At 35.8% G+C, this 22,634-nt stretch overlaps 1 protein-coding gene across 1 annotated transcript in view; it reads left to right on the top strand.

Moving 5' to 3' along the window:
- Positions 1-22,196, top strand: part of LOC107581755 (zinc finger protein 236) — a 30,987-nt gene extending 8,791 nt beyond the window's left edge. Inside the window, exons 4-19 of the mRNA XM_016267407.1 lie at positions 647-772; positions 1,139-1,309; positions 2,708-2,909; positions 3,445-3,717; positions 6,960-7,163; positions 7,930-8,062; positions 8,435-8,695; positions 10,368-10,531; positions 11,751-11,843; positions 13,276-13,415; positions 15,670-15,770; positions 16,839-16,990; positions 17,554-17,736; positions 18,367-18,661; positions 20,828-20,938; positions 22,083-22,196. Of these exons, the coding sequence (XP_016122893.1) occupies positions 647-772; positions 1,139-1,309; positions 2,708-2,909; positions 3,445-3,717; positions 6,960-7,163; positions 7,930-8,062; positions 8,435-8,695; positions 10,368-10,531; positions 11,751-11,843; positions 13,276-13,415; positions 15,670-15,770; positions 16,839-16,990; positions 17,554-17,736; positions 18,367-18,661; positions 20,828-20,938; positions 22,083-22,119 (2,646 nt within the window). The 3' untranslated portion in view covers positions 22,120-22,196. The remainder of the gene's footprint in view (positions 1-646; positions 773-1,138; positions 1,310-2,707; positions 2,910-3,444; positions 3,718-6,959; positions 7,164-7,929; positions 8,063-8,434; positions 8,696-10,367; positions 10,532-11,750; positions 11,844-13,275; positions 13,416-15,669; positions 15,771-16,838; positions 16,991-17,553; positions 17,737-18,366; positions 18,662-20,827; positions 20,939-22,082) is intronic.
- Positions 22,197-22,634: the final 438 nt, after the last annotated feature.

The following is a 22,634-nucleotide window of genomic DNA, read 5'->3' as shown; positions in this document are numbered from 1 at the left end:
AAAAAGTCAGAGAGAGAGAGAGAAAAGAAATGTTAGGACTCAGGCAGAGTCTATCTTTTTTTTGTACTATTTTTTCCCCCCACAATTTGTTTTTGTTTTTCTCACATTGCGATTCAGGGCTTCTGTACATTGGTCTGAACAATAACGGCAGACAAGCTGAATAAAAATGTAAATCCACTCTCTCACTGAGTTTGCCATGTTTTCATACAAAGCAAAATCTATGCTGCATGTTGAGCCTCTGTGAGACCTGCTAATTTTGCTTAATGCAGCACATTATTTACTGTCAGTTAAAAATACACTTTTAATTAAACTATGAAATGTGATACTAACCATTTTCAATTTTTCAAACCAGTAACTGTTTCATTTATTAAAAATCTAGTTAAATGCTGTAATCATCTGTCCACAAAATTATGAGAATGTGAAAATAATTAATAACTGGTGCCGGTTGTGTTCCCACATGAAATAAGATAAAATTGTGCTGGGTTGCCAGAGTCTAGGTAATTCTTGGGTGATAGTGTTGCAATAATTACAGTGTTGGTTCATTTTAAATTGCCAAAATAATAATGTTGAATAGTTTGAAAATATTCAGAATATGTCCCTATTTCTGGAGTAGGTGCTTTTGTTAATGAAAAATCTCTGTTTTTAGGCAAGTGATGTTCCACTCTTCCCATGTATGGATTGTAGCTGTGTCTATAAAAAGCTTGGCAGCCTCAATGCTCACATCAGCAAAATGCACATATCAGTAATGGAAGTTGAGGAGCCAGCAACACAGGTGATTTCAGTCTGTCTAAGATAAACTCATCTTACAGCTGACGTGCGGTAAAGGGGATACTCCACCCAAAAATGAAAATGTTCTCATCATTTACTCACCCTCATGCCTCCCAATATGTATTTGACTTTCTTTCTTCTGTAGAGGTTGAGTAAATGATGAGCAAATTTTTATTTTGGGGGTGGAATATTATTATATCCCCTTAGAAATTAGATGTGTGAAGCTTTGCTTAACTGTGCTTGACCTTGATCCAGAGGAATACATAACTCGGGGTTAAATGGAGTGTGAAAAGCCTTTTGTTCACAGTCATCCTTACATAAGCAGTTTACCTGTAAAGTATGATTCTGTTTTTGTTTTTTTTGTTTTCAGAAAGGAAATGCAAGGGTTGATCAGGGTGCAGTGGGGTCAGAAGGGGCAGAGGGTGTGACCGATGTGATCCAACAGCTGCTGGAGCTGTCTGACCATGTGACGGCAGACAGTGCTCAAGCACCTCCCCCTGGGCAGCCCATAGGCACGGCAATCAACCAGGACATCCTGCAGGTAACCAAGATCTATTTCAGTGAAAGAGAGTAAAAGTAGCATGAAACCTACTCAAGAGGGCATTTTAAATAACTGTAGATAAAGCCGCTACCTGGTTGAAGCAGATGCAAGATGTCAGTTGATCTCATTAGATAGCATAAAAGGCCTGATTCTATGGTGACAACAGGTCCGTGTGTTCCTGTACTCTGCACAACACATGCCAGACACTCACATCACAGTTGACTGCTCCAGATTTTTTTTTACCCTCACTTTATGTCACGGATCTTGTTTTGGATGACAGTGTGAACATACTAGTAAATCTGACACATCTATTCTGTGATTCCTTGCTCAGATCATGCACCTGTACAATACGTTCTACTAAAATCACTGACTTCATGAAAAATTTGGCCCCATTTTCATATCCTCCTGCTCATAATTAACTGACCCATACCTCCAATGCACATCACCTTCACTGATATTTCCTCTTTTTTGTATCCTTAAACATTCCAAGCTAAGGTGCTTTATGCATGCAGGTTAGAAGTGTCGTCTGTTCAGATCAAAGTCTGATTATTGGTTTCATTTAAAAAGTCAAGTGAACAAGTCTATTGAATTTGAATGAGAAATCAGACCTTTTTACCTTTTTTTTACCCTTAAAACCCCCAAACCAAATTCATTTTTCCTCTTTTTTTTTTCTTTTTTTGAAGAAAGGGTATCAGAGCAAAATTAAATGGTTAACTGGTTTTCAGCTTTTTACTCAAGAACAACTAAAACTGAGTTTGTTTCAGTGTTCTGTTAAGTTCTGCAAAAAACATTTTGGCTCCTAAAAAAATTTGTAAGCGCAAAGCCCTGCGTTCCCTCTGATAAAACGAGATTTGACTTTCTGTCTCCTCTTATAAGATCACATTATAAGTTACTGCAAGTCATCATGCACAAGATCATTATCACATAATGCAGAAGTTACAGATCAATCCAGGCCAGCACACATCTACATTGGCCAGAGATTTTTGCTTACCACAAATCACTTGTATATCGATGGAATTAAATTGTTCTCTGTTGACACAAGCAAATATGTTCTCTGCTGGTGCCTTTATTGCAACATCAGCACAGATGATTGGGGTTTCAGTTCAGTTCAGTGGGTTTTCCGATTGCAGTTCAGTAGTTTAAATGCTATCAGCTTAGGTTTGTTTATAATTATAAGTATATAATTCATTAAAAGGTCTAATAATTTATAATTAAATTAAGGCTAAAATCATGGTAGAAAATGGCCTTTTATTTATAAATGATGACAGTTTTTGATATAAAAATCCTATTCAAATTATACGTGCACCTTAGGAAACAGTATAAAATAAATTAAAATGCCGTTAATGACCCCTTTAACCCCTTTAACATTTGCTCTAATGAAATTTGGTGTTTTCACAGCAAGCTCTGGAGAACAGTGGACTGACTGAGATTCCAGTTCAGCCTGAAACTCAGAGCAGCTCAGAAAAACTTCAGCCAGACACAGCTGCCCCGACTGCCACTTCAACAAATGATGGACCTGTCCCCTCAAAAATACTTATGACTGACACAGTTGTAAAAAAGGAGAAAAGAAGCATTATCAAAAAGCCTCCACAGATGCTAGGTATGCTTTACAGGCCTGGAACACTTTCGTTTATTTGTCCTCTACTAAATGGATAAATGAGAGTTGCCACAGCTTGATCTGAAAAGTTAAAATAGGATGGTTCCCATTTAACCCAAAATTAGCTGCAAAGCTGTTTATAGGGCATTGTAAAATTAGAAAGTTTAGAATGCACAAATAAAACAATTTTAACAGTAGGATTTCAGTAAAATAAACATTTGGATTTTAGTTTTTTAAAAGAGGGTGTTTGTTTTATTTCTCATATCATTTTAGATAACTGATATCAATCTCAGACAGTTTTTTTTTTATAGTTACCTGTAACGGTTACCTGTAACCTGTAATAGAGATTAAAAAATCAGATTCAATAGCACCATTTAAATATCTTAAAATTATTTCATACGACTTGTTTGTATTCTCTCTGACGAACAGACCCATACTGGAGGCACTTTTCACTGATAATGTGGTCTCAGACTTTAGGATCCAGCTCCATTAGTATTCACAATTATATAGCAGATATGATATTTGTGTTTGTTTTTAGGCACCATCAGGCAGGAGAATGGTGTGAGGTGGCACGGCTGTCCATACTGCTCCAAAGAGTTCAAGAAGCCCAGCGATCTGGTCCGTCATATCCGTATTCACACTCATGAAAAACCCTACAAGTGCAAGCAGTGCTTCCGTGCCTTTGCAGTCAAGAGCACCCTGACTGCCCACATGAAGATCCACACAGGCATTAAAGCTTTTGAGTGTCAGTACTGCATGAAATGTTTCTCCACATCTGGGAGCATGAAGGTCCATCAGCGTCTCCACACTGGTAAGAACATCACTCTTTCTGTTACATACACATACTTTGTCCAAGAGTTCCTAGATCAGGGGTATCCAATCCTTCACTGTATTGCAGAGTTTACCTCCACTACTGTACACCGAAGCCGTTTTTCAATACAAAGTACGCAAAAATACTTGTGTCCTTGGTATTTCGGACTTGGCAAGTCCGACTCGGGAGTGCGAACTCCTGAGGATGGGAGGACACATGTCCAGTAATCCTGCAAATGGAATTGCACCATACTTGATAATGTCACTCAGCTCGCCTTGGCTACTCCGGTCATCCTCACTGTACTGTATGTATATTAACAATTAGACAAAATATTATATCAAAAACCACTGCCTCTTTTGATTTTAATTTAAACATATTATTAGCCACAAAAGTGTAGTTCAGGCAACGTATACATATTTTGGTTACCTTCACTATATGTATACTTAACAAAACAAAATATAAAGCACAACCCTCTTTTAATTTTCATTTAAAAAATATAAACATATTAATATGTGGTTCAGGCAATATGTGCATATCTTCACTGTATGTATGTGTATAATAAAATGAAATATAACAAAGCACAACTCTGCCTCTTTTTGTTAAATTCCTTTTGTTTTAATGAACAATAATAGCCATAAAAGTATAAGTATAATATTTATGAGGCTTATATAATAGGAAATAAAGACAAAAGCATACAATTCAGTCAAACGTATGCTACAAAGTCAGCGCTCTACTATGGTAAAGTTAAATAAATATATAAAGTTACGAAACATAACTTTGTGCTCAGCCAAAATGATATGACCTGGAGCAAAAAAATAGATTCATGAGACCAAAGATTGCCTATTAGATATAAAACAAATTTTATTAACCACAAATTATATTAACCACAAATCATTTTAACCACTTCAGAGACATCACAGCCAGCAGCAAATGTCAGAAGGACTAGCTGAGGTGAGGCTGCTCTCGGCGGGATACATGAGCACTGAGCGCCTGGTGATCGCCTGGAGCTCACATCTCCTAAATCGGCGAAGCAAATTTTCAATTAGATGCTATCTTTATAAATAAACCATAGATTTGAGTTTTGAACAACTACATTCTCACCTGAAAAACTCTTAAAACTACATTTCATGACACAATAACAGTAATATTTAGAAAATACTGCTTGTTTTCTCCTCTGCCATTAATGCCCGCTGGTTGCTGTGAAATGCATTCTGGGGTACCTGGCAGCCTCAAGCTCACCTCTTGATGCATCCTCAATAAAAGGGGTGCAGCAAGAACACATCTGAGGATTTGAACTGTACTGTGAAATTTGAATTGGAACATTATTGGGCAATGACTGATAATGTTTCCCAAGTCCACAAGAACACAAGTGCAGACAAAAACGCATATTTAGAAACGGCTCTAGAGTTAGAAGAACTAGAAGTTTCTAGTTATCCTGAAGACTTTGATTAACTTGTTCTGGTGTGTTTAATTAGGACTGAAGCTAAACTCTGCTAAAAGCTGGCCCTTAAGGAATAAGCGCATATTGTGATTAATAATGTCTTATCAACGCATGAATGTGCAAAGATTCAAATGTTTTTTTGCAAGAACACTTTCTTAAATTCATGTGCAAATTCGACTAATAAAGTCCACCCTCTTTAACTTTATGCTGTTATGAATTTGTTAAAATAACCATAATGTTAACAGCAACACTGAAATACGAGTGCGCGGTTTAACTGTCCGTCAGATGCGTGTTAAAGTTGCATGTGTTACTAAAACAAACACCGCTTGTTTTCTTTCACCTCATTGGCTGGTCGAAAGAAAAATAGATTATTTTAAAGTTTTTACTTACAAATGAAGATAAGATAGAGGTGTAAATAATATCAGGGGAAGAAAAAATATATTAACGACTAGACTCGAGCAAGAGAGATGATTTTTTTTCCCCGAATATCTGCACGATTGCAAATGTGATATTGTTTTTTTTTTTTTAGTAAACAATGTTTTGATATTGTGTTACATTTTAGACACATTATTCTCAATATTTGTCTGTTTTTGTGCAAGTTCGCTAACGAAAGCAGAACTGTTGTGCGTTTCATTACTGTTCCGGTGTTTCATTACTGAATGAATCCATGGTTTTGAATGAATCGATTGAACTAATGATTCAGTGAGCCATTTATAAATAGAGTCACTTTTTCTTCACAAAAAGAGCATATACTTTTAGGGCATAGTATAAGTAGGCGAATTGGGATGCAGCAACTGGCTTTGCTTCTGAATGAATCAGCTGTTTGAACTAATCGGTTGAATGAATGACTGAATGGCTCACTCATTAAAACAGCGATTTGCCGCCACCTACTGGCTCTTTTAGTTTTATATTTGGAGTAGAATATTATAAGTTATAATACAGTATATTTTTGTTTTTGTATGTTGAATCAAAATATTTATTTTCTTTGCAATGTCTATTCAGTGCTTTTCTAATTTAACACAATAATGACTTTAAATGATCTTTAATAATAAACATGATGTGCTGATTAATTAATCTAATTCTTTGAGATTAATTTGATTAATTAATCAGCACATTGTGTAATTAATTAGATTAAAATATTTTTTTTTTAAATACACAATAAAATTTGCCCCCGGAAGCCTAATTTGGAAGTGGTTTGAAAGTGAATAATGCATAAGTAAAACCTTGAAGACACTGTTCAGACTGTGAACTTTGGACTTGAAATAATTTGCCAATTTCCTCAAAAACAGCCCACATTAATGAAACCTACAAATTATTTTTCTAATTAAAAAAAAATCAATATTACTGAACTTTCACTTTACATTCCTGTGGATTTAGTGCATTTGATATTGTTTATTTGTAATGTCAGTTACATGTTGTCTGTTTATAATGCATTTGAATGTGCTTATTCATGTTTATCAGTAAAATACAATGCTAAAATTACTTAAGAGATTCAGGAAATATTTTTCAAAAGTATTTATGACAAATCTAACTCGTGAAAAAATTATATGGGAAAAAAAAGATGTATTTTGATAGTCTTACTCTTGACATTTCCAAAATTGCCCAAATGCAACAGTAGAGTTAATGGGAGAAAATGGCTATACAAAGAGAAAAAGAAACATGATATCTAACACTTCCTCAACAGGTGCCAGATCAAGATGTGAAAACAAATGTTAATCTGTCTTTCATTTGCAAAAAAAAAAAAAAATATATATATATTGATATATATATTGACTTGACATGTTTATCTGCCTCTCCTTAGGTTTACGGCCGTTCCCTTGTCCTCACTGCGAGAAGTTCTTCCGTACATCAGGCCACAGGAAAACGCATGTCACCTCACACTTTAAGAGTATACACCATAAAAAACACAAATACCCTCGAAAAACTCACAAAACTAGAGTGTCCAGGAGCAATCTGCCTTTGCCTGATATACCTCTCCAGGAGCCAATACTCATCACAGACATGGGTACGGAAGATCATCAACAAAGTGTTTCCATGCACCTTTACAGTACAACAGTACCTGAGCTTGTAGTTCGGCACATACTATATAATTATATTCAGTATAAATCAGGGTCAGAAATTAACCAAGCCACGGAACCAAAATGCCCAAAATATTTGAAAAGCTGAGATGGCAAAAATCCCTGAAGAGAATCTCTCAATGTTATCAACCTTTTGGCATACAGTATTCCTTTATATTCCATTCTAAGTTTTCAAGTTTAGTTTGTTTGAAATAATTATTATTATGGGAAGCCCCTAGAAATTAATTCCAAGTAAATATTTTCCCTCTCTGACACTGATATAAACAATGCTGTGCCACTCTCAATTCATTTTTGTCTGAATTAAACACTTTTGGTTCTACATTTTTAAAATTTTTGTTAGCTACTGACAACTGTGAAATGCATTAATTAAAAAAGGATGTTTTACAGATTGTGATTGTTATTGAAACATTGTGATTTTGATTGAATATTCACTGTTATCCATAGGTAGACTGAATATTCTTAATATTCTCAGAATAGTTGGATATTCTCAGAAATATATTCGATTTTCTGTAATATAACACCGCTTAAAAAATACTTCAACTATCTGAACAGTCCTGTAGTTACTATGGTTGTTAAAATAGCCATGTGCACCACAAAACAATGACTGGTGATTGAAGTATCATTGATCCGATATGAATGTTTTTTTTAATTTCATTAATTTATTTGTTTTTAACATTGTCCTTATCACTGCAGGGCTCCTGCAGAACCAGAACTCACGGGCCGCCCTGCAGCAGTATCTGGACATCGTGGAGAATGAGCGTCCGTATAAGTGTGGATTCTGTAGCAAAGCGTACAAGAAGTCAAGTCACCTTAAGCAGCACATCAGGTCCAAATTATGCAGTTAGAAATATGCATATTTAGTCTAAAAATAATGAAAGTGGAATTCTGTGTAGGACAAACAAGTGGGAATTATCAGAACTTTTGTCATATAAACCCTATTTACCTTGAAAAAATATGAAAACACTGATTCAGATGTAAATTCAATAACCGCTGATGGCATGCTGTTTGCACACTGGCTTTCCAAAATATAACATGATGCTGTACATTCAGTAGCGCCTCAACAAGTACTGCTCTAGAAACAGAGTCAATAGATGTAGTTAGCAGCAACAAGATGAACTTAAAATGAAAACATAAAATAAAGTGGTTCAGTTGAAGTGTTTTGATGGCTAATGTGGGAGTATTTTCATGTGTTTTGCAGGTCACATACAGGGGAGCGGCCGTATAAGTGCCTGCAGTGCAGTAAGGGCTTTGCTTCATCCGGCGTACTGAAAGCTCATATCCGCACACACTCTGGCCTCAAAGCCTTCAAGTGCCTGCTGTGTGACACCACCTTCACCACCAGCGGGAGCCTGCGACGCCACATGACTACCCACAGCAACATACGGCCCTACATGTGTCCCTACTGCCAGAAAACCTTCAAATCCTCCCCCAACTGCAGAAAGCACATGAAAACACACAGGTGAGTTGTCATGTCTGGCTCATGTTTATTAAAGGGATAGTTTACCCAAAAACGACAATTCTGTCATCATTTACTCAACATCACGTTGTTTCAAACCTGTGTGAATTTATGAATTTCTTCTGCTGAACACAAAAGAAGATATTTTGGAAAATGTGGGTAACCAAACAGTTGCTGGTAGCCATTGACTGTAAGGTGAAAAAAAAATACTATGGATGTCAATGGAAACCAGAAACTGTTTGGAAGAAGAAGAAAGCAGAAGCAAGAAATTCATACAAGTTTGGAACAACTTGAGGTAGAGTAAATGTGACCCTGGACCACAAAACCAGTCATAAGGGTCAATTTCTCGAAGCTTTCCATTGGTGTATGGTTTGTTAGGATAGGACAGTATTTGGCCGAGATACAACTATTTGAAAATCTGGAATCTGAGGGTGCAAAAAAATCAAAATACTGAGAAAATCGCCTTTAAAGTTGTCCAAATGAAGTTCTTAGCAATGCATATTACTAATCAAAAATTATGTTTTAATATATTTACAGTAGGAAATGTACAAAATATCTTCATGGAACATGATCTTTACTTAATATCTTAATGATTTTTGGCATAATAGAAAAATCGATAATTTTGACCCATGCAATGTTTTTTTGGCTATTGCTAAAAATATACCCCAGCGACTTAAGCAAATTTTCGTTTTTGGGTGAACTATTCCTTTAATGAACAGGCAAACACCTGAAACCTGTCCATCAGGAAAGCTGTTCTTATTGGATGGGATTGCAGGTCATTCTGAAGATATGCACATAAATATGAGCAGTAGTTTATCTGTTTTCAGCTGTAAATATCGGTTTGCAGCACAGCACAAATCACATCAACACAAGCATGTGTGGTACAATTTAAGTTCAACTTGTCATGTTTTACAAATTTTAAAAGTCTTACCCAAAGCATCTTATAATTTTTCTCTTTTTTATATGATGTGTGTTTTATTAATCATATTTTATTAACAATTTTCTATGAGATCCTTTCATGTTCTATGTAAGTTTCATAGCGTAGTGTCATCCATTATTGTTAGGGCTGGGCAATATGTCAGAATATTTCAGATTATTTTCAACCTTGCAATATTTTAACAACAGTTTTGCAAATGTATATTAATATTCGCCTTAATCGTAGATTATTTTACATTTAGTCATTTAGCAGACGCTTTTATCCAAAGCGACTTACAAATGAGGACAATTGAAGCAATCAAATGCAAGTGCTATAACAAGTCTCAGTTAGCTTAACGCAGTACACATAGCAAGGTTTTTTTTTTCAATTATATAATAAATAAAAAGAAAACATAGAATAGAAAAAAAATAGAGCAAGCTAGTGTTAGAGGCCTTTTTCTGCTTTTGTTAATTGTATAATAAATAAAAAGAAAACAAATAGATAGAATACAAAAAGATTAGAGAAGCTCGTGCAAGTCTTAAAGGGGCAAGTTGTTGTTGTTTTAAAGAATAGAATTAGAATAGAGAGTGCTAGAGTTAGAGGGTCAAATAAAGATTTTATCAGTAATAAAATCTCTGAGCTCCTTCCAGCACCACTTACATGCAATGAATGATATAAAAATGGTGAAGTGTGTTATGCTGTGGTATCTGTTGGGGAGCGCTTTTATAGTCATTTTGTATTTGTTGTGTTTGTTCTCAGGTATGAGCTGGCTCAACAGCTGCAACAGCAGGAGGGCTCAAATGACATGCAGCCGTCCACAGCTGTGGTTGGCACAGGGACCCCGAGCATGCTTGAGGTGGTGGGAGACGGCCAGCAGGTGACACTGCCGACTGCACTGGGGGAAGATGCTCTGCAAGAAACAGGTGAGAGGGACACCTTTTCCTCTTTTCTCTAACAATATTTTTTTCCTTACAAAACAACTGATTGGTTATTGACAAACATGAACTGGGACCCTGACACTGAGAGGCTAGTGCAGGGCTGTCCAAACTGGGTCCTGGAGGGCCGGTGTCCTGCAGAGTTTAGCTCCAACCCTAATTAAACACACCTGAACCAGCTAATCAAGCTCTTACTAGGCATAGAAACTTCCAGTCAGGTGTGTTGAGGCAAGTTGGAGCTAAACTCTGCAGGACACCGGCCCTCCAGGACCGAGTTTGGACAGCCCTGGGCTAGTGAGACTGGAGGTCATGTTTGTTTCAGGGGTGTTTTGTCCGAATAGGCAAGGGAGGCAATGCCTCCTCCAAAAATGAATGAGAAAATAATTCACAGTACAAAATGTTTAGCAGTTCTAGTGCAAGACACAATATAATCATCGGTTCTACCACCACTCATTTGCGATTACGATTATTTGTGTATAGATTAATCAATCCCCACTAGAATATGAATTCACATCATATCCTCTTAGTCTGAGCATTAAATTACTTTTTATTTAACAAAATCAGCCAAAACATTAAAATAAATAAGTCCTTTTTAGTAGTTAATGCATTATTGCATGCAGTTGATTTTAAGATAAGAAAAAAGTGTATGGGTTCATGAAACAATTTGTAAAACCAATTTGATGTACTGCTTAAATATAGACACCAGACAAATGTTGATTTCTGCAACAGTGTCTCTTTACGCATCTCACTTGCACAAAAATAGATTCAACATTGAATAAATTCATTCAATAAATGAATAAAAACTGAGCAGGAAATGCAATGAATTTCATGCAACTCAATTAATTATGTACAGTAATGCAAACATGTCTTATGGACTTAATATTACTATATTTAATATTATAAACTTAATACCAATATTAAGTTTAACCATACAACATGATGACCACAAATGACTTCAGTTAAAAATCATGTCTGTGTCAATTTATTTATTATTTTACAGCTAAAAAAATTAGACTGTTGAACTTGCTTCTCCTGTGTTCTGTTGTTTTGATATCCAGAACATTGAGGACTTTGACTCCTTATTTCAGAACACCACAGCATGCCACTGGATTGTTCACATAGAATCATTACTTTATTTAAAAGAAAAGATGGGATTGATGAAAAAAAACAAAAAAACATTAACTATGAAAATTGTGTTTATCCACAGAATCGTTTGTGAGTGTGCAGCATGCACACATGGGACAGTTTGAGGCACCAGCGCTGTCTCAGCCCACATTTGAACAGCCAGCTATGACGCAAGGTAACACACATGCACACCCTTCTGTAAATATACTTGTTTTGGACTAAATTTGCATGCAGTTCATTGAGTAATGTTACACTATGAATGTGTGTCATGTGAATTTGCTGTAGAATGCATATGTCCATGCAGCTTCAGTGAGACAAAGACTGTTCTGCCTCCACCTTCTTGTTTTAGTCATTTATGTATGAAGACAGAATCATAACTCTACATATAAACAAAATATTTATGGATACACACTGATTGCAGCAGCGTTTCTTCTTGCCTTAATAAAACATTAACTTCCTGAATTGTACAGAGTCTCTTGCGAGAAATTAAGCAAAATGATGCTCTTCATGTTTTGTGTGATTGGCAGTTCACACGCTCCAGGGTTAATCATAAACTCTGGATTTGTTTGTTTTGGTTCAACTTCATGTAACAGGCCACAAATGTAATTGGATTAAAACAGCCTCAAAAAGCTCATGTTTTATTTGACAGACTTCAATACTTTAGACATATATGTGACCCTGGACAACACAAAACCAGTCTTAAGTCGCTGGGGAATATTTGTAGCAATAGCCAAAAATACATTGTATGGGTCAAAATGATTGATTTTACTTTTATGCCAAAAATCATTAGGATATTAAGTAAAGATCATGTTCCATGAAGATATTTTGTACATTTCCTACTGGAAATATATTAAAACTTAATTTTTGATTAGTAAAATGCATCGCTAAGAACTTAATTTGGACAACTTTAAAGGTGATTTTCTCAATATTTAGATTGTTTTGCACCCTCAGATTCCAGATCTTTTGTATCTCGGCCAAATATTGTCCTATCCTAACAAACCATACATCAATGGAAAGCTATATTATTTTCAGGTGATGTATAAATCTCAATTTTGAAAAATTGACACTTAAGACTGGTTTTGTGGTCCAGGGTCACATATGATGTTGACATTTACACCCGATCTAAACCGCACATCTCTGCGTGCATCGCTCTATGTGTTGTGCATGACGAATAAAATCAATCATTAATTTGTTGTGTGCTTGTGAGGGGGGAAAAAGAGAGCTCTCAGCCAAGTGATGGGGAGTTTTGTGCCTACACACTAGAGATTGTGGTGCTTAAAATACGTTGCACCAAATACATTGATATTCATTGATATTGAATAGTGTGCATTAAAGATGGAGAGTGAAACTCTCAAGCACTTGGTCAGTGTTCAAGTGTAGGCAAGTGAAAATATATCTGTGCTAAACTCATTCTTAAACTTATGCGAGCCATTAGAGGGTTGGTTTAAGATAGCCGTTTATAGAAAAGGCCTTATTTAAAAAAAGTTAATAGAAAATTACAGTTAGGTGAGTTTGATCAGAGTTTGAGCTAAATTCTGCCGGGCAGTAGCCCTCCAGGGCTAAATTTGAGGAACCCTGGTTTAAAATATATGTGTGCTCTGTTGCAGGTTTCACTATAGCTGAGGGATTTACTCAGCAGGCACATTTCTCTACAGTACAGCAGCTTCAGGACTCAAGCACACTGGAGTCACAAGCCTTGACGGCCAGCTACCACCCTCCCAACCTACTGCATGTAACACACTCCGAGGTACAAACACATCACCCCCCAAATCTACTGCACATAAAGCCGAACATATATAACAGCTGTGATTCCCAAACCTGGTTCTACAATACCCCGTACACGATATGGAGATCTCCCTTATCGGACACACCCATTTCAGTTAAATCAGCAGTTTTTAAATATGTAAACATAGAAGTTTGCAGTATTGGGTGTTCTCTGTAACCAGGGTTGGGAATCACTGCACTAGAAAACAGAAAATTGCACACTTGTCCTCTGTCCTCTGTCTTAAAGGAAGGTTAGCACTATTTGAGATATCAGCCAGGCCTTGATATTATTTTGACCAAGTATGAAAATATAAGAGGACTAGAAATACCAGAGAACTATTTCAAAGCCTTTTTGTGAGTGAGGCATTTTCTGCTGACAGTTAGTGGCACTATGACCATGACTCACAATAGTTACGTCCATGTGATCAGCCTCCTTGACCAAACATACAGCTCGAGTTTGATCGAAATCACTCAATGCACTTAGAATAATATGAGACACTTCCTGTTTTCCTTTTTTTCACCATAAATGTATTGCCTTTGCATGGTGAAAATATTTGAGATATTTAATTACAAAAAAATAATTGTCCACAGTTAAATAGTTTCAATTTCCAAGACATGTGTAGGTTATAGGGTACCGGGCAGCTTTCCAAGAAACCTGGCATTGTACATTGTGATTATTATTGGCTCTGTGATGACTTACTGCTCCTCTATTGTAAGTCACTTTGGATAAAAGCATCTGCTAAATGTAAATAAATGTAAATGTTCCATAGGATTAGCACACCATATATATCATATATTACCATCTTGACATGTCCATCTACCATTGTACCACCACAGCACTTTTTTTTGTAAGATTCAGAAAACAGAAAACATACATGAAATTAAAGTGAGATTAAATAATGTTATGTTAATTGTTTGTGTGTGTGCGTGTGTGTGTGTATGCGTGTGCGTGTGCGTGTGCGTGTGTGTGTGTGTGTGTGTGTGTGTGTGTGTGTGTGTGTGTGTATAGGCGAGCGTTTTTGCAGGAGGCGAGTCAAGGAGAGCTACAGCTGTCTATCCAGACACAAGACTTCCAGGATGAGGATGAAATCAACAAGAGAGTCTATCGGTAAGTTCACATACCTTAAACATGAATATGTCTTGAATACAATGAATGTGTGTCTTTGTACCATTTTACAAAATAAAGCCCTGCCATTACTAAATTGTTGATAAAATGATAAAAAAAAAAGCAATAAACCTGTAAAGGAAAACAACTATTTTGTTCTTGTAAACTCCTGTTGTACAGTAGTTATTCTTTTGCAATTTCTGTAAATAGATTTTGCTGTAATATTTAAGTATATCCGTGTTGTAAAGAAATATGCATGAATGCGAAAATGCAGTGTTCGATGCACTTGATGTTTGAAAAAAAAAAAGTTAATAAGCACAATAAGCGAACAAGAACATAATGCGGTACTCACTTACTGTCTGACACACATCTTAAGCACGCTCACATAAAGAGCGCGAGTACTGAATTGAGTTCTGTTTCAGTTTATTGCGCTTAAATGGGCAAGCACACACTAAATGTCAGAATGCCTGTCTTGTTAACTATTCATGAAAAACAGTTGATTTGAGAAAATCCTTGCAAATTTTGCACAAATCCTAGTATCATTTTCTCTGTAAACAAAGATTTGTACTTCACTTGTCCCAATATCTACTTAAACCAGAAATCTTTCTATGCGCAATAAATGGTTGTACTACTGCTACATGTATTTAGTTCAGTTTGTGCAGTAATATGTGTTATGTTTCTTAGGTGCAGTATTTGTGATAAGAGCTTTAAAAAGTCCAGTCACCTAAAGCAGCATGTGCGCTCTCACACTGGAGAGAAACCTTATCGCTGTAACCTCTGTGGGAGGAGCTTTGTGTCCGCTGGAGTGCTCAAATCACACCTGAACACGCACACAGGTGACATTAACTAAGATTAATACATGCTTTAGAAGTATTCTTCATTGTTAGTTCATGTATGTTTTAACATTTCATACATTATTAAAATCTAAAGTTGTATCTCTTAATACCATATATATCATATATTACCATCTTGACATGTCCATCTACCATTGTACCACCACAGCACTTTTTTTTGTAAGAGTCAGAAAACAGAAAACATACATGAAATTAAAGTGAGATTAAATAATGTTATGTTAATTGTGCGTGTGCGTGTGCGTGTGCGTGTGCGTGTGTGTGTGTGTGTGTGTGTGTAGACGAGTGCTTTATTGCAGGAGGCGAGTCAAGGAGAGCTACAGCTGTCTATCCAGACACAAGACTTCCAGGATGAGGATGAAATCAACAAGAGAGTCTATCGGTAAGTTCACATACCTTAAACATGAATATGTCTTGAATACAATGAATGTGTGTCTTTGTACCATTTTACAAAATAAAGCCCTGCCATTACTAAATTGTTGATAAAATGATAAAAAAAGCAATAAACCTGTAAAGGAAAACAACTATTTTGTTCTTGTAAACTCCTGTTGTACAGTAGTTATTCTTTTGCAACTTCTGTAAATAGATTTTGCTGTAATATTTAAGTATATCCGTGTTGTAAAGAAATATGCATGAATGCGAAAATGCAGTGTTCGATGCACTTGATGTTTGAAAAAAAAAAAGTTAATAAGCACAATAAGCGAACAAGAACATAATGCGGTACTCACTTACTGTCTGAGGATGAAATCAACAAGAGGGTCTATCGGTAAGTTCACATACCTTAAACATGAATATGTCTTGAATACAATGAATGTGTGTCTTTGTACCATTTTACAAAATAAAGCCCTGCCATTACTAAATTGTTGATAAAATGATAAAAAAAAAAAAAGCAATAAACCTGTAAAGGAAAACAACTATTTTGTTCTTGTAAACTCCTGTTGTACAGTAGTTATTCTTTTGCAATTTCTGTAAATAGATTTTGCTGTAATATTTAAGTATATCCGTGTTGTAAAGAAATATGCATGAATGCGAAAATGCAGTGTTCGATGCACTTGATGTTTGAAAAAAAAAAAGTTAATAAGCACAATAAGCGAACAAGAACATAATGCGGTACTCACTTACTGTCTGACACACATCTTAAGCACGCTCACATAAAGAGCGCGAGTACTGAATTGAGTTCTGTTTCAGTTTATTGCGCTTAAATGGGCAAGCACACACTAAATGTCAGAATGCCTGTCTTGTTAACTATTCATGAAAAACAGTTGATTTGAGAAAATCCTTGCAAATTTTGCACAAATCCTAGTATCATTTTCTCTGTAAACAAAGATTTGTACTTCACTTGTCCCAATATCTACTTAAACCAGAAATCTTTCTATGCGCAATAAATGGTTGTACTACTGCTACATGTATTTAGTTCAGTTTGTGCAGTAATATGTGTTATGTTTCTTAGGTGCAGTATTTGTGATAAGAGCTTTAAAAAGTCCAGTCACCTAAAGCAGCATGTGCGCTCTCACACTGGAGAGAAACCTTATCGCTGTAACCTCTGTGGGAGGAGCTTTGTGTCCGCTGGAGTGCTCAAATCACACCTGAACACGCACACAGGTGACATTAACTAAGATTAATACATGCTTTAGAAGTATTCTTCATTGTTAGTTCATGTATGTTTTAACATTTCATACATTATTAAAATCTAAAGTTGTATCTCTTAATATTAATTAATGAACTTATGCTAACATGAACTAACAAAGAATAGTTATATGTCCTTGTTACAGTGTAATTATACATTTAAGTATTGAGTAATATTAATTAACTACATGTTCTTACTATATGGTTAGGATTAGGATTCGGGTTTGGCTTAGGGTTACTTGCATGTAATTATGCATAATTAATTGTTATTATAATAGTAAGTACATGTAACGTGTAACAAGGACACCTTAAAATAAAGTGTTACCTTATATTTTTATTAACTGAAACATGAATAAATACTGTAACAAACATATTGGTCATTGTTAGTTAATGGCAGTTAATGCATTAACTAATGTTAAACAATGGGACCTTATTGTAAAGTGTTACCAAAAACACATTATTTTATCATACATTCTGAAACCCTGGCCTGGTCATATACTGTAAATTTCTCCTCTGTGGCTGTTCTTCTGCTTTCTCAGGAGTGAAGGCTTATAAGTGTAACATTTGTGACACCTGCTTCACCACTAACGGTAGTCTGAACCGACACACGATCATCCACTTGAACACAAAGCCCTTCAAGTGCACAGTCTGCGAGGAAAGCTTCCGCACCGTCATGCTGCGCAGGAAACACATGAAACTCCTGCATGCTGTAGGTCCCAAAGGTACTGACAAACTGAGGCAACAATTTCTGAATGAACCATCAATTTCTGCTGTTATGAAAGCACTTGCAGGTGCAGATATCGAGTTGCAATGAATTTGTGCATCCAACAGACACACCCAACAAAGAGACACACCCCTTTTAAACAGCGCTTAAATCATAGGGTTTAAATCAGAATAGAACATTTCTAAATGTAGTTTTTTGTTTGTTTTTTTTTAATGTGAAAACCTTGTAAGTGAACCTCAGAAAACAACATTTAAAAAAAAGTTCAATTCATGACCCCTTCAAATCAATTTTACAGTCATTTTAGGGTTTATATTTGCTGCTGAAAAAAACAGCTAAAACCAGCCTAAGCTGGTTGGCTGGTCAAGCTGGTTTTAGCTGGTTGTTCCAGCTGGTCTCCCAGCCTGACCAGCAAAGTAAGTGGCCAAAACCCCTCTAAAACCAGCCTGCTGACCAGCTTTGACCAAGCTGGATGACCAGCTAAAACCAGCCAACCAGCTTAGGCTGGTTTTAGCTTTTTTTTCAGCAGGGTTGCAAGTTGTAAAATTAAATGGAACTTTACACAGGAAGGTTAGTTATGTGAAATCATCTTAAATCATTACTGATGTTAACATATAGTTGATGTCCATAGTTCTGGAAACTGATGAAGCCGGTGAGGAGGAGGATGATGGGTCCGACCGCTCAGGGATGAAAAGAAACCGCAACGGTATCATCACGTTAACTGAAGAGCAGACAGCAGAGCTGGCGAAGAGAGACCCTGGGGATGAGGCATCTCTATCAGAGAAGGTTCTTGCCCAGACAGCTGCTGAACGAGATCGAATCAGTGAAGTTAAAGACAAATGTGTTGAGCTCAACATAGAGCCAAAGTTTGCAAACCGTTGCCAATTCTGCCCAAAGAGCTTCAAGAAGCCCAGTGACCTGGTGAGGTAATCATCTTATATGTTACATGTTATCGTATAAGCTAATGTTAATTGTCTGTACGTTTTATTTTGACATTGGTGCGTAGAATATTGCAAATTCAATTCGAGAGAATCACGATGCATTCCGAAAATCTCAGAATCGATCCACGAAGTGGAAAAATTATAATACATGTCAAACCAATGTTCACAAACAACTAACTTTAACCAGTTTAATGTAGAGTTTAACTAATAGCCTGTAAAAGTGTGAGAACAAAATGTTTTATTGGAAGTGAATGGGGATTACTGATGAAACGTCTCTTGGAAATGTGTTCGGCTTGTATTTTTCATTGGTGAAAGGGAATATTATGTTGTGTTTTGTGCGCAAGTTGCTTTGGAGAAAAGATCTGCTAAATGGGGGTGGGACAAAACATCGATAGGGCGATATATTGTTGTCCTTCTCCGTGTGATACGAGAATCGATATGCTGGCGCCAAATATCGATATTTTAATTAATAAAAATAAAGCGCTCTAAATAGTTTTTCTTGCTCCCAGCGTCGCTACTTCATGACTCCTCGAGGTGGCGCTCAACACATGAATGAGGGAAACGTGAAAGTAAGTTAATTAGCCTAAAAGAAAAAGTGATTTTTAATGGGATGGTGGACAGCAAAGTCTGGACCCACTTCGGCTTTTGTACCATCGATGGAACAAACAAAATCGATAGAGAGTACGCCAATTGCAAGAACTGCATTATTTGCAAGTGCTTTGCCGGTTAAACATTTAATTTGCGTGCTGTTCTGCAATTAGCTTTTTTGAGCGCGTACACCTAAAGCGCGCACACTAAAAAGCCTGTCAAACAGCGCCTGATTACTGGACTGAGTTATCTTTCGCATCTGATTTTCAAAAACACACAAGGTTTACATATAAACAGTTGGTTATGTCTAAAGTGAAAGTAAGCCGTTGAGAGAAAAACGTGCCTGTATGTTAGATGCGTGCAGCTCTTAAAGCGACAGCAGACAAATTTTTCTAAACATGCTGCCGCTTGTCATTAAAGGAATAGTTCACCCAAAAAAATGAAAATTTTGTCATTATTTATCCACTCTCGTGTTGTCCCAAACATTAAATTCTATTTTGTACAGAACACAAAAGATATTTTAAAGAATGTGGGAAACCAAACAGTTGCTGGTCCCCATTAACTTTGATAGGGAAAAAATACTAGGGAAGTCACTGGGGACCAGCAACTGTTTGGTTGCCCACATTCTTCAAAATAACTGTTTTGTTCAACAGATGAAAGAAACTCATTCGGGTTTAAAATAACTTGAGAGTGAGTAAATGAGAGAATTTAAATTTTTTCCGAATTTTCAGCAGTTTGGACTTGAATAAAGAGAGAAAACCTGCACTTAACCTTTTTTACAGACAGTTTGTTTTCATAGTTAAATATTGTGATGTATAATTATAGGATTGTCTTGCAATATATTGATTATCACAGAATTGCTGTATTGTGATAATATCGGTATCGTGAGCCAAGTATCGTGTATCGTGTGGTACCCTCTGATTCCCACCCCTATTGCTAAATAAATAAATGTGTGACCAATAAAGGCCAATGAAAGTAACAGCAAAAAACGTCAGCCAATGCATTCACAGTAACCATATCAAATATGGTATCTATAATGTGTGTAAATAAATCCGACAAGAGTTTGTTTATATGTTTTTGCTTTGAATCAGTGGGCAAAGATTTCTAAAATGAGATAAGTGGCTACAAATTTGTGGTACGTGAGGATTGCAAATCGGACATACAGAGTGCAAAATTTCGGGTGCAGTTTAATGGATCTGTTAGTACGGATTGCTAAATTAAGGGTATAGTTTATAAAACTCTGATTTGCCAAAATGAAGTAACGGTTTACAAATCTTTCAGTATGGTTTATAAACACAATACAGAACAGAATAGTGGTAGAATTTTTACCTGCATCTAAAGAGCAAGGATTGCTCATTCAAGCAGAAGAGTGACAATTCTGGACAATGAAATGACATGTTTAAGAGAAATGAAGGCGATATATGAGCCATTTATGAATAGGGTCATCTTTTGTCATAATTCCCAATCATAATTCACATCATCAGGGAATCGACTCATGAGAAAGAATTTAGCATTGCTAGCCTAAATGTCTATCTTGAGGGTAAGCTGTCTTTCATTTTTCAGACACATCCGGATACATACAGGCGAGAAACCATACAAGTGCGATGAGTGTGAAAAGTGTTTCACAGTGAAATCCACATTGGACTGTCATATTAAGACACACTCAGGTGAGTTGTATATAGGAATATAGTTCTGTGTAAATCATGAGTTTGTGTTTATATTTTATAGTGGAGTCAGTTATCACTATTACTCCTATTTGGTGTTGGGTGTTTTGTACATATCACTAACCCTAAGTTTTAAACTTCAGCATTTAACTTGTCCCATACTGGTTGTTTTACAGACATAAATAATACACTAAAAAATGGTGTATGATTTATTTTGAAACAGTTTTCACTTTCAGGTAAATGCCACAAATAATTACAAAGTAACACATTGAGTTAAACATGGAATATTTAAATTTTGAAGCTGAAAAACTGAAATAATATTTTCTGGTAAAACATTTTATTTACTTTGTTAACTAAAAAGTCATTTATTACATATATGATTATTTTCCTTAGTGTATTTTCACCTGGTGGTGATAAAGCTGCAAAAAATAAATAAATAAATAAATAAATCCCTAGACTTAAAATAAAGGAGGATAGAGATCTCATAGTCCTCCTTTTGTTTTAAAATTATGGGTATGTTTTTCTTTTTTCTTTTTTTGCCCACTTTGTATACAATGCATTTTGCTAAAAGTCAACACTATAGAAAAAAATCCCTAAAGATTCATGTAAAAACAGAAAACCTTATCGTGTTTGAGGTCAATTTTATTGTAATTTTACTTATATTTTTATTAGTAATTATTGTAATTTTATTATAAAATTATTGGCACAGACACAAAAAAAATTCTATGAATACTTGAAATGACTTTGCAAACTGAAGTGCAAATAACGTCAAGTAAGGAATAATTAAAGATGAGACATTGAATTATTAGAAAATAATGCACACCCGAGGTGGTGATGTGCCTCGGGTGTGCATTACTTTCTAATAATTTAACAAACTAGCAATTGAAATCCAAAAAAAACTAACAACCAAAAACACAATTTCAACTTTTTGACTGAGAAACTCAAAAACATGAAGAAAAAAAAGTTGTTTTTAAAGGGTTCACCTAACAATTTGGCTTATATTAGGGTGCTAAAACACCAACCTGAGAGCTAACTCTGACTTTACAACTTAAATGCTGATAAATGTTAAATGTCAATTGTTAAATCTGGGTCAGTGTTCTTTGGCCAGATGTAACATGTCTTGTATCAATATGTTTGTCTTGTCAGGTTCTCAGCAGCTGTCACAAGTGTCTAATGCTGCAGGTCTTGTAAGCGGTGGCAACGGTGCTTCAGAAATCACACTGACTATTAATAATTCCAGTCTGACACAAGCTTTAGTACAGACCAGTGCTGTTGCGTCTACACCTGTCTCCAGTACATCAGAGATCACACTCACTATAGCAGGTACTCACACACACCCTTGCAAACTATACAGACACACTGCTGCACTTTCTGTTGATTATACTGCTCAGGTTAAACACCCCAATAAACAAACCCCAAAGGTGACACTGCATTACACACTATTTTTTTCCACTTGCAATTTTGATGCAGTTATGTGCTAAATCATAAATACAGGTGCATCTCAATAAATTAGAATGTCGTGGAAAAGTTCATTTATTTCAGTAATTCAACTCAAATTGTGAAACTCGTGTATTAAATAAATTCTATGCACACAGACTGAAGTAGTTTAAGTCTTTGGTTCTTTTAATTGTGATGATTTTGGCTCACATTTCACAAAAACCCACCAATTCACTATCTCAACAAATTAGAATACTTCATAAGACCAA

The sequence above is a fragment of the Sinocyclocheilus grahami genome, unplaced genomic scaffold (assembly GCF_001515645.1).
Source record: "Sinocyclocheilus grahami isolate Dianchi unplaced genomic scaffold, SAMN03320097.WGS_v1.1 scaffold37.1, whole genome shotgun sequence".
Taxonomy (NCBI): domain Eukaryota; kingdom Metazoa; phylum Chordata; class Actinopteri; order Cypriniformes; family Cyprinidae; genus Sinocyclocheilus; species Sinocyclocheilus grahami.
The sequence above is the reverse complement of the archived record's forward strand: the minus strand, read 5'-3'. Positions and strand labels throughout refer to the sequence as shown.